The following is a 12,361-nucleotide window of genomic DNA, read 5'->3' as shown; positions in this document are numbered from 1 at the left end:
TAAAATGCATCACCAACACAGTTGTGTGAAGAAAAATTTATTTAAAAATCAATTTCATATTGACATTTTGAAGGGAATAGTGATAAATATATCATCACTTTTCCTAACCAGGACTAAGTATGGCTCTCAAGGAAGAATTGAATTAAAATCTCTAATTAACCATTCAATGTATGTAGATGACCTTATGCTATCTGTCTACACTGAGAAACAAAGTAAACTGATAATTCAACTCATGGAATCTTTCTCTAATGACATAAAAGTCATTTGAACTAGATAAGTGCAAAATTCTTATCATACACCAAGGAAAGATAAAAACTCAAAGCTTCAAGCTTGAACCTAGAGATAACACTGAACCAATGGATGAAGGTGAAATCTACAAATACCTTGGTCTTCCTCAAACAAAATACCTCAAGTACAACAATATTCCAGAGAAGGTTGTGACTGAATGCCAAAATGTTTTTTGGCATCTTGAATTAAAAACTGAATAAGAATAACACCATTAAAGTAATCAACATTTATGCCAAGGGTGGGGAACCTTCAGCCTTGAGGCCACAATTGCCGCCTTTTGACTGAGTTCAAGTGTTACAGAACAAATGCTTTTATTAAGAGGATTTGTTCTACAAAGTTTGGATTCAGTCAAAGGACCACACTTGAGGACCTAGGGGGTCACATGTGGCCTTGAGGTCACAAGTTCCTCACCCTTGAGTCCTATGCAATACCAGTCTTAAGGTATATTTTCCATACTGTAAAATAGAGTTTTGGAAAGTATCCTAACAAAAACCCTTTTGATATTAACAAAATATTTAAACCATCATATTCAGGCACTTGTAGAAAGATTAACACTTACTTGTCAAAAAAAAAAAAAGAAAAGGAAGAAGATTGATTTGTGTTTGTCCTTCATTTTTGAAGAGGACCATGACATCAGGAAGATGATGACATGACTTGCAGTTGACCTTGATTTAAGTGAGGGAGGGCTGTGCAAGGTCACCAGCCTCATTTTCTCCTCCAGAGCCTTCTGGGTCCAATGACCAGATATTCATCAGGATGACTGGAGATGGCCCAGGATGCAATGGGAGACCCTCGCCCTTTTAGGCTTAGGCCTTTTCATGTACTCACTTAGAGTGAGGTAATGCCCATTCAGTGACTAGGCCTCTTTAAGAAGTGAGTCATTCCATTGGTTATAATTCTTCCTTACAACTGAATTATTATGTAAATAAGTTTAGTGTGAAGGTATATGTAGAACCTGCACTGGAATACATGCCATCTTCGGGGAGAGGGGGGAGGAGAGGGAGGGAGAAAACATTTGGAACCCAAAAACTTGTGGAACTGAGTGTTATAAACTAAAAATAAAAAGTAAATTTATTATAAAAAAAGAAATGAGTCAAGGGATGGCCCCTTTAATATACAAAAAAAATCAAACTGGGAGGGGAAGACCCTCAACAACAGGCCCCTGCCCAAGCACCAATGGCTATATTTTGGGCCCTCCTGGCTCAGAGTGAATGTAAATAGTAAATAGTAACTGTTTCTCTTTTGGCAAAAAGATTGATAAAGATTTTTAGAATAGAAAATAAACAGATTAAAATTCACAGAATATTTCTAGGGAAAGCTGACATTCCTTCGCTGAGCAACAGGAAAGGCTGGTAATAGGTAGATACTATTTAATTTATCTCTTGTAACCAAAAATTACTTACCTGAAGATGTTACCCATTTAAGAGCAAAGATCCAAGACTGGAAACAAAAGATCCCCCCATGGATGAAATCCACATAAACTCAGCCAACACTATGTCAACAATGAAGTGTCAAATAAATGACCAAGTCAGAGAGATGTGTTTGTGGAAAATGGAACAGTTTATAATGGCAACTCAGAACTGGGCCATTGCCACTAGAAACTGCAAAAGAGTTACTTATTCTTCAGCCCTAACTTGGTGATCAACATAGATTATGCAAGGCAATGTTAGAGACTATGAAACTCATGATTAGTATACTACACTGTATCAATACAGAACTTTCTGAGTCTTCAGTACTTCAAAAAGAGCCATTATTTCTTTATGTGTGTAATTTGTCACAGGGAAGTATCTAGCCATTCTCTCTAATTTATTAAGGTGACTCAGCTGAGGAAACTGACCTGACCCTGGTTTACCAGGCAGCAGAAAATGGAGATGTCAACACACTGACCGCTGTGATTCGGGAAGACCCTTCAATTCTAGAATGCTGTGACAGTGAAGGTAAGATGTCTATTCGTCATAGTCCTAAGAAACTTTAATTTTGCCCTTTTGGGACAGCCTTCCAAGATAAGCCATACTAATGAAATGGTATCTGAAAAACTGTTCTACAAGGAAGAAACAAGGATTGTCCTGCTCGCTTTGGACTTTCTGTAGGCCACTAGACTATATCCAGGTCTTCTACAACTTTCATATCATGCCTGAAAGTAGATAGTTCCCTTATTTGTAAAATAGATGTGGAAGGCCATAGCCAGCCTGACTGCAAGTACAGCATGGGGGGAAAGGGACCTATAGTATTGGTCATACCCCAAAACTCTCCCCTAGGTCCTCTTTTCTCTCTATACTCTCTCATTTAGTCACCTCATCAACTCCCATGGGTTTGATTATCATCTCTAGACAGTTGACTCTTAGATCTGTCTAAGGGCAGCCCTATTCTTTCCTCTGCCTGTTGGATATTTTGAACTGGATTTCCCAGAAGCATCTCAAAGCCAAAAGGTTCAGAATATAACTCTTTATCTTTGCCCTTGCTATTAAGGGCACCACCATTCTTATAGTCACCTAGGTTCACAAACTCAACATCATCATTAATCCCTTATTTTCATTCACTACACTTATTCAACCAGATGTTAAATCTTCTCATTTTTGTCCCTACAACATTCATCATATGCATCACCTGCTCTCCATTCACACAGTCACCATGCTAGTTCATAACTTCATTACCTCTCACCTGTAATATTGCGATAGCCTCCTAATTAGCTTCTTTGCCAAATTGTTCCCCATTCCAATCCATCCTCCATGTAGCTGCCCAAGTGATTTTCTTAAAGCACCGGATCTGACTATGTCACTCCTCAGCTCAATAAACTCCAGTTTGTTACCCACTACACCTAGGAGCAAATATAAAATTTTCCTGTTTTTCCAATTGAGAGAAATGATTATTATTAACCAGCAATTTGGGGAGATCCAGAGTTCCCCCTTTTTTCTAAAGTCTTGATTTCAAAAGTTCATTCTCTTGAAAGACATTGCTGATAATGAGATTGTTCAGACCCCATTCAGGTAGGGAAGCTATTGTGCTCTACTCAGGTTTGAGTGGGGATAAATTATTTCAATAGATTGCTCAAGGCTGGAAGTAACTTAGAAGTAAATGACATAATCTGAGTTCATTTGAATAGGTTCAGCCCCTCATTGTAATATTCATTCTCTCATTAATTGTTTAAACAATCAAAGTTGATTGCCACCCTCAGGAACACCCCTCTTCCAATGAGCATATAATCCATGAGCCTGCTACCATGATTGTCTTTGGTCTAAGAGAGAGACAGCCAAATAACCATCCTTTTATTAAAATGCTGGCATTATTAATAAAATGATTAAATTACCCAGAAATTTTGTCTCTTGACATTTTTAATTGCTGCAAAATATTCTTATACATTGCTAACCTACATGTTCTCTACAGTCTAGTCATACTGGCCTCCTTGTTGTTCCTCACACACACTGCTCCAACTTCTGATTCCAAGACTTAGCACTGGCTTTTCTCTGTGCCTACAGTGCTCTCTCTCTTCACCTCTGCCTCTCAAATTCCCTGGCTTCTTTCAGATCTGAGTCTCCGGTATCACCTTTTACAGGGGCCCTTCCAGTTCCCATCAATCTCACCACCCTCTCCCTAGCTTCTAGTGCCTTCCCCTATGAGATTACCTTCTATCTACTTTGGATGTGTCACATGTGTGTATTTAAATGTTTATCTGTATGTGTTGCCTACCCCCATTAGAATATAAGCTCCTTGAGGTCAAGAACTTTTTGCCTTTTTTCCTTTGTATTCCCAGCACATAGCACAGTGCCCAGTATTTAATCAATGCATAATTTTTGGCTCAAAAGGCAATTATATGGGACTCTCTCCTCATTAGTTTGGACTAATGTCCTGCATCTACAGCAAGGGGTGGTAGAGTTGATGAAAGTGAGAGAGAAAAGAGATTGTGGGCTTCTTCTAGCTTCTGGATTTGACAGAGAACATCCTCAATGCCTACCTCTCTTGAGGTCACTAAAAGGAGAGAAAGACTCTGAGAATAAGCTAACGTGATAGGAATTGGCAGTCTCTATTATGTCTCTATCTACAGCTTGCTAAACTAAACACTTCAAAAAAATTTCCCCTTTGAGTGAGGTCTGGGACTGTCTCTCAGCTGAGATTAATTATTTCATTCCCAGAAGGAGAGTTCATTTACTCTGTGTATTATCTGGTATATATTCTCTCATATGTATACTTTATCTGCTTTCTGGGGATTTTTTTTGCAATCAGCTTCAATAAATACGTTTCTTTGCTGTATGCTATGTATGTTCGATTGGCAGTCAAAAGGAAATCAAGTCTTGAATATAAAACATGGGGACCACTTTTCGCCATTCAGAAAAAAGTGATCAGAAAGGGCAGAATTAAGATGGTGGAATGAAAGGTCAAAATTGCCAAATCTCTCCCAAAAATCTCTTCTATAAAATGACCACAGAAAATACCAAACAGAATTTTGAATTGGAAAGCCAAGAAAAAAATCATAGCGAGTCATTGTTCCAGCCTAGGGAAGCATAGGAAGACAGAAAGAAAGGTCTATATACCCTGGGATGGGGGCTGGCTGGGAGTGCAGCATGGTAGAAGTGGCACTTCTGTGGGGCTGTGGGTCAACAGCAGCACCCAGGGACAGAAAAGGGACTGAACAAACACCTAGTCAGAGAGAGATCCCAGAGGATGCCTGTACTAGCACTGGAAGCAAGATTGGGTGCCGTTTGGCAGCCTTTGTTGCCCATTACTCAGTTCCAAGTCACATTTCCTGGATAGAAAAGAGCAGTCATAGTCATGAGGGACCATGGGTCCCTACTTGGGTAAGGGCCAGAATGAAGACTAGGAGGTTAGTGATCAGACTTCTCTGTGGGTTTCATCATATTGGAAGCACTAAAACCTTGCAGGCCGCCAAACCAAGTTGTAAAAGTAGAAGAAAAACATAAAAGACAGAAGCTTAGGCTGGTAATTCCCCAACCCCACCTCCCAAAGGACAGTAGAGCCCAACTCTAACAAAGTCCAAAATTAAGAAGTAAGCTGGGAAAATGAACAAATTTTTTTCAAAAGAGAAGTTGCCATAAAAACTGCAATGGTGATAGGGATGCTCAAGACACAAACTCAGAAGAAGACAATGACATGAAAACATCTACAAGCAATGCTACAAAGAAAAATTCAAATTATCCACAAGCCCAAAAATAATTCATGGGGAAACTAAAGAGTGATTTTTTTAAAAGAGCAAAAAGTGATTTTAAAAATCAAGTAAGAGTAGTAGAGGAAAAAATTGGGGAAAGAAATGAGAACTATGCAAGAAAATTATGAAAAGATAATTAACAGCTTGGTTTTAAAAAAGAGGCACAAAAAATACTAAAGAAAATAGCTCTTTAAAAACCAGAATTGCCAAATGGTAATAGAGGTACAAAACCTCACTGAAGAAAAGAACTCCTTAAAAAGCAGAAGTGGAAGCTAATAACTCCATGAGCTATTAATAAACAATAAAAATCAGAAGACTGCAAAAATAAAAGAAAATCTTAAATCTCTCATACGACCTGAAAAATAGATGGAGAGATAATTAAAGAATTATTAGACTAGCTGAAAACCATGATAAAAAAACAGTCTAGACATTATATTTCAAGAAATGCTAAAGGAAAACTGCCCAGATATCTGAGAACCAAAGGGCAAAGTGAAATAGAAATTGAAAGAATCTACCAATTAACTCTTGAAAGAAATCTCAAAATGAAAACTCCCAGGAATATTATAGCCAAAATTGAAAACTCTCAGGTCAGGGAGAAAATAACACAAGCAGCCAGAAAGAAATAATTCAAATACTGTGGAGTCACAGTCATGATCACACAAGATTTAGCAGCTACCACTTTAAAGAAGCAGAGGTCTTGGAATATGATATTCTGGAAGGCAAAGGAGCTAGAATTACAAACAAGAATACTGCACATAGCATCAAACTTTTTAAATGGTTTTGCAGACCTCTTTGGTTGTTGTTTCTTTTTCTTATTCTTTATTATAAGGGAAGGTCCTCTGGGATGGATGGGGGGAGAGATATAATAGGAAATGCAGTTGATGCAAAAAAAAAGATAGCAATGAAATTTTTTTTGTTTTAAAAGATGAAATAAAACTCTATTGAAAAGTAAAAAAGAAGTAAGCAATACATAGGTCTCAAACTCAGATTCTGATGCCAACTCTCTGTCCAATACATCGTGCTGCCTCTCAGAGAAAAATGTGCTAGATTTATATCACTAACATGCCTCAGTTTCAGCTTCATTTTTTTTAAATTTGCATATGTTATCTGATCTGTGAAAATAAAAAGCCCAATGGTAGAAAATTAGAAGAAACATTGAAAAATAGAACAAAGTGGTTATTTAGAGATGAGAAAACCCACTCTCTGGAGAGATAATGCTCAACTGGTTTGGAACCTTGCCTGGCTCTCAAGGCCCTATCGCTCCCCACTAGCCTTATAGCAGGTCTATTCTTGTCCTCACTGTGAGCACCTCAAGGTATGATGGCCAAGGATCCTATGACATGATATTTCTTGCAACTGCCAATTTCTTTGTTTGCTCTGTCCAAAGAGAACCTGCAAGCTGTCCCTCTGTTTAACTGGAGCTTGGCTTATTAAACTACTCCTCTCTTTTCCAGCTACATGTCTATGCAAGGCTAGATTTTCTTCAAATACTTCAACCAAAACAACATATCACAATAGAGTTAATGTGGAAACAGAAATGAGGACCCAGCTGTCTTCTATCAGAACAGACATTAAAGATATTTGCAAAAATATGCAAAACATTGCCACTTTTCTCACTAATTATTTTTGTTTTGAAAACACAGTTATTTTTCATTTTAAAAACATTGTTGAGGATCCCCAAAAAGCATTTGCCATATGTGTGCTTTATCTATAAACTGATAAATTTTGGATACTTATTAATTATCTATAACATAAATAACATTTTAAATCATTGCCTTCTCCAGCAATTGCCCCTAAAATTATCCCCACTATATTACTCTCTAAAATTCAGTCACTAACTACTGGTTTCTTGCTTGCAGCTTACAAATACCCTGAAGTCTCTCGTATCTACTATGCCCCAAAGATATGTTAGTTCTGCTGTGTCTGCAAAACTCTTCAAAAAAAAACTGTCTATATTCATCTCCTCCCATTCCTTTCCTTTCACTTTGTTCTCAATTCTTTGAAACTTCTGACCTCATAACTCAACTGAAGTTGTTGTCTCCAGAGCTGGTGGCCTTTTCTCAGTCTTCATCTTTTTTTCTCTTTCTACAACATTTGACTCTATTGACATTTGACTCTATCTTCTGGGAAACTCTCTTTTCCGGGTTTTTGTAACACTCTTTTCTCCTGGTTCTTCCTCTGTCTACCTGAAGGCTCCTTCTCAGTCTCCTTTGCTAGATTTTTATCCACATTCTTCTCCCTAACTGTGTGTGTACCCCAAAGCTGTTATGGGTCCTCTTCTCTTTCTATGCTTTCTTATTTGGCAAGCTAATCAGCTCCCAGGGGTTTAATATCAATTCTATTGCTGGTGACTCCAATCAACCTCCCCACTGCCAGTCATTCTCTTGAGCTCCATACCTTCATCACCAACTTCCCATTATACATTTCGAACTATTTATCCTGCAGGCATCTCAACACTCAACATGCCCCCAAAAGCATTCACCTTTTTCCAAAAAACCAACTCTTGTCCAAACTTGCCTATTTCTTTCAAAGTCACCACCATTCTTTGGGCTTCCTAGGTTCACAACCTTAGTGCTATCCTCAACTCCTCATGCACTCACCCCATAGATCCATTCAGTTATTAAATCTTGACATTCTCCCTCTACAAAATCTCTCACATCCACTCCCTTTGCTCCAATCACATAACCACCCTCCCTAAACCCTGTTCAGGCCTTCATCACCTCTTGCCTAGACTATTGCAATGGTTTCCTGGTTAGCCTCCCTTCCTCAAGGCTCTTTCCTCCCCAGTTCATCCTCCATATAGCCTGGCTGCTACAATGATTTTCCTAAAGCACAGGTGTGACATTTCACTAATACACTCAAACATCTCCTTAGGGATCAAATGGAAGCTCCTTCATGTGACACTCAAAGTCCTTCATGGCCTGCCCCAATCTAACTTCCTCATCTTATTATACATTACTTCCCTCCCCACATTCTGTGAGCCAGACAAATTGGCTGTTCCTTATCCCTGACAGTCCCCCTTCCCAAACCCATACCAGAAGCCACAGCTTTCTCACCTCTGCCCCTTAGAAGCTCTTATTTCTTTCAAAGCTTAGTTCACAGACCACCTTCTACCTGAAGCCTATCCCCATGTCTTATAACGCCCTTCCCAAAATTATCTTGTGTTTATTTTGCATCTGACTCAATACAACATAAGCAACTTGGGGGTAGAGACTATTTCGTGTTTGTCTTTGTTATCTTCAACATATCACATAGTGAGTGATTAATAAATGCTTGTTGAGCCATTGAAAGACGCCTTCCTGTCTATACCTCCCTTGATGTTGTCGATACTCAGTGAATCATCTGTGTATTCACATCTTTCATAGAATCTTGGATGACATCGTCATATGTATGGGAGGGGCCATGTTGAGGAGAGCTTCAATTCTACATTTTGCTATAGCAAGTTAAGCACATACAGGGTTCTTGGCATCTCTTCATTTCTCAGTGTAACCATATGACCATGACTCTGTGGTTGGTTGTAGAAAAACACCTACAAAATGTTGCTTAATATCTTTTCCCATTTTCATTATTGTATAATTAGTGCTTGCATAAACTATTATGAGACTGTCATGTGGAATTTTTAGTCAAATTTCTAAATCTGATTAATTAATGGGACTTTTCTTCCCAAAATATGCTGAAATGAGGCTGGATAGGGAATTCATTTATACAGGATACAGCAGCAATTTTCTTTTGCCAAAATCTTTTATAAGCTTGATACAGATGTTGAACAGCTGGGTTTTTATTACTATTCATTTGTCTCCAGGGGAATCGATGTCATAAAATAAATTATTGCTTATGAATCTTAACAAATGCAGCATTTTTAAGAGACATGTAAATATTTTCTCCCAGGTTGTACCCCCTTGATACATGCTGTCTCTGGTCGTCAGGTTGACACAGTGAAGCTATTACTGAAGATGGGAGCCAATATTAATACTCAAGATTCCTGTGGGCGTACCAGCTTATCACTGGCAGCTTACGAGGTATAACTTTATGTCTGTCACAGGAAAAGAGAAGTCTGGGGGCAGGACAGGGGAAAAGAATTAAAGATATGATGGTTTGAGGCAATAAGAAAGTCTTCTTTATTTATACGAGCAGCAAATGGAGAAAATTTTAAGTTTTTTCCTAATGTTCGTGGGTAGCTAAGTGGATAAAGGGCTGGACCTCTACAGAAACCAAGGGAAACATTTAAATATGAAAAACCAGCATCCAATGAGAAAAAAAAGAGCAGATTGTTGCAGGCTAAAGAAACATAGACTGCTGGCCCTGGAGTCAGGAAGACCTGAATGCAAATCTTGCCTCAGACACTTACTAGCTCTGCAATATTGGGCAAGTCATTTAACCTTGTCTGCCTCAATTTCCTCGTCTGTAAAATGGGGATAATAATAGCATCTACCTCTCAGGGTTGTTGTGAGGGTAAGATAATTGTAAAGTGCTTTGCTAACCTTAAAGCACTATATAAGATAAAGCCCAGCAGCCTCAAATTGCAGACAACCCAAAGGGCAAGGCAGAGACTGGCCACATGGCCAGTGTAAGGAAACTGCAGTCTATTACCAACAATGATTTGTGCACAAGAACTACAGTAGATTAAATGATATTTTCAAGGACGTGTAACTAAAAGAGAAGGTTGTGAACTAATCATGTACATGAATGAAAGACCAACAGATGAGCAGCTTGTAGATTGTACTGACTCCCCTCCCCGCCCCCCCCCCCAAAATAGACAAATAACCAGAGGAAGGGGTCCCGCTCTTCAAGAGAATATTCCATAGATGGTCTATAGAAAGACAGAGACAAGAATCCCACAAGATGAGAGAGCTGGGAAGGGCTGTGAGCTGCACTAGTGTCAGTAATAGCCATACTAGTGTTATTTCAGATTCATTAGCCTTTCAAACTAAGTCATACTATGACTCAACCCATCAGGGAAGGAAGAGAAAACACACTTATTAAGCATCTACTATGTGTCAGGCATTGTGCTAACTAAGCACTTGACAAAGATTATCTCATCTGACCCTCACAACAAACTTTTGAGGTAGGTACTATTGCTATCCCTGTTTTAATAGCTTGTGAAACTGAGGCAGAGGTTACAGTGTGACACAGCTGTTAAGTGTGAGACCAGATATGAATTCAAGTCTACGGTTCTTTGAGAACTCACAGCTTCAAACCAGCAGAGTAATAGAACATGTTACAGCAACAGAAAATGAAAATGGTCAATGCCTCAGTTACTCCCATTAATGGAAAGTATTGACACAGATGCCATTTTTTTTGGTTTGACATTGGAGTATGCAATACGATTCTTGGCATATGTAGCACCCCCTCTGGGTTCACTTAGCCAAACTCTCACAGACAGTGGCAGACTAGGACCCAAGACAGTAGCTGACTACTTTTCCACTCAAGGGAAATCCTTCTGAGGGACTGGATTTTTAGTACCATTGCTCATTATCCCCTACTTGTGTGCTCCTCCCTTTATGGATTAGCCAGTTAATATCAATTACCCAGAGTCGGTTAGCCTTTATAAAGGGGTATCTACTAAGCAGGTATATCGAAGACAGTGATTAAAGAAATATCCCTTCATATGAACAGGCACACTCTCCCATCCCACACAGACACACATGTAATGTCCACTGGGACATTAAGTGGGGTCAAACTTGAAGTACAGAGGTCTTAGAGCAGTCATATGGAGAAGATGCATGGCTGAGAGGTATCCCCTGGCCTGAAACTCTTGTTTTCTTTTCAAAGTCTCCACCAAGTTCTTTTCTAAATGTGACATCATTCATGAAAAAAGTTGCTCCCTTACTTACAGGATATAGTTTCTTGGCTACCAGATTGAGTTACTACTGGGCTGAGTCAAGCAGGGTGCTCCTCAGGGTTGGTTCCTCTCCAGATTCAGCTACTGGTAACATTGGCTCAAGTGACCTCTCTTTCTGACTCCAGTTCCTGAATCTCTGATGGCTCTTCTGAACTTTCAAAGCTCATGGGGCTGTAACCTGATGCAGTTCGTCTCTGGATACTCAGTCACCTATGATCAGTGCAGAATAAACACAAAAAATAAAAAATGAAAAAGAAAAAAAAGAGGTGCCATGTGTTCATGGCCACATGGCAACCAGATATCTAATAGGATCTGCTCACCCTCACCAACCAATCCCCCTCACTGAAAAGCTGTCAGGGAAAAGAGTGAGGGAGTGTCTACCCAAAGCCTTTGTAAACACATTCAATTCTGGCTCAATTTCTACGGTGTCATTATGCCTCTCTCTTCTTGGCAAGCCAGGAGACTTTTCATCATCATCTTGACACTCTTGACCCTCAGCTATGCATGGCTAGAAACTAGATCCCCAAAGCTCTGCATATTGAATTGGCAGGAGAGACTATTGCACATGCTCTGTATAACCCAGCAAAAAGGTTATATCCATGCATGCTCTAAAGCCCAGCCCCTCACTTATTGGTCTCCCCTACCCTTTATGCCTAGATTTATCTCCTCAGTCATAGTTGATTTAAACCAATTCAAAGAATGAAATTAATTTTGCAGGAGCTGGATGGGAAAAAAAAGTAAGAGGGAAGAAAAAGGACAGAAGTGAGAGAGGGAGAAAGTTTAGGAGCATGCTAACTGGCCAGAGAAAACTGAATAAGTTGAGGATTTTAAAATCATCCCAGATAGCATCGATGCAAATAATTTGTATATGACAAGTTTGGATTGGACTCTTACATATTATGTAGATAAATAAATCAAATGTGCTTCTGATTTTAAGGAAAAAAATACTGAATTTCAGTAACTCTTACAAAATTTCAAAAAATATTCTGAACTATAAAATGTATATGCAAGATCTGTATTTGTTCAAATGCTATAAAACTTCTGACATTTGAAGCTTATTCCAAATAAAA

The 12,361-nt window shown here is 38.9% G+C and overlaps 1 protein-coding gene across 1 annotated transcript in view; it reads left to right on the top strand.

Annotated features, from left to right (window-relative positions):
* The first annotated feature begins 356 nt into the window (after positions 1-356).
* Positions 357-12,361, top strand: part of ANKRD55 (ankyrin repeat domain 55) — a 90,062-nt gene continuing 78,057 nt past the window's right edge. Inside the window, exons 1-3 of the mRNA XM_036746784.1 lie at positions 357-366; positions 2,103-2,225; positions 9,338-9,468. Coding sequence (XP_036602679.1) covers positions 357-366; positions 2,103-2,225; positions 9,338-9,468 — 264 coding nt within the window. The remainder of the gene's footprint in view (positions 367-2,102; positions 2,226-9,337; positions 9,469-12,361) is intronic.

Source organism: Trichosurus vulpecula, chromosome 1, assembly GCF_011100635.1.
Source record: "Trichosurus vulpecula isolate mTriVul1 chromosome 1, mTriVul1.pri, whole genome shotgun sequence".
NCBI classification, from domain to species: domain Eukaryota; kingdom Metazoa; phylum Chordata; class Mammalia; order Diprotodontia; family Phalangeridae; genus Trichosurus; species Trichosurus vulpecula.
The sequence above is the reverse complement of the archived record's forward strand: the minus strand, read 5'-3'. Positions and strand labels throughout refer to the sequence as shown.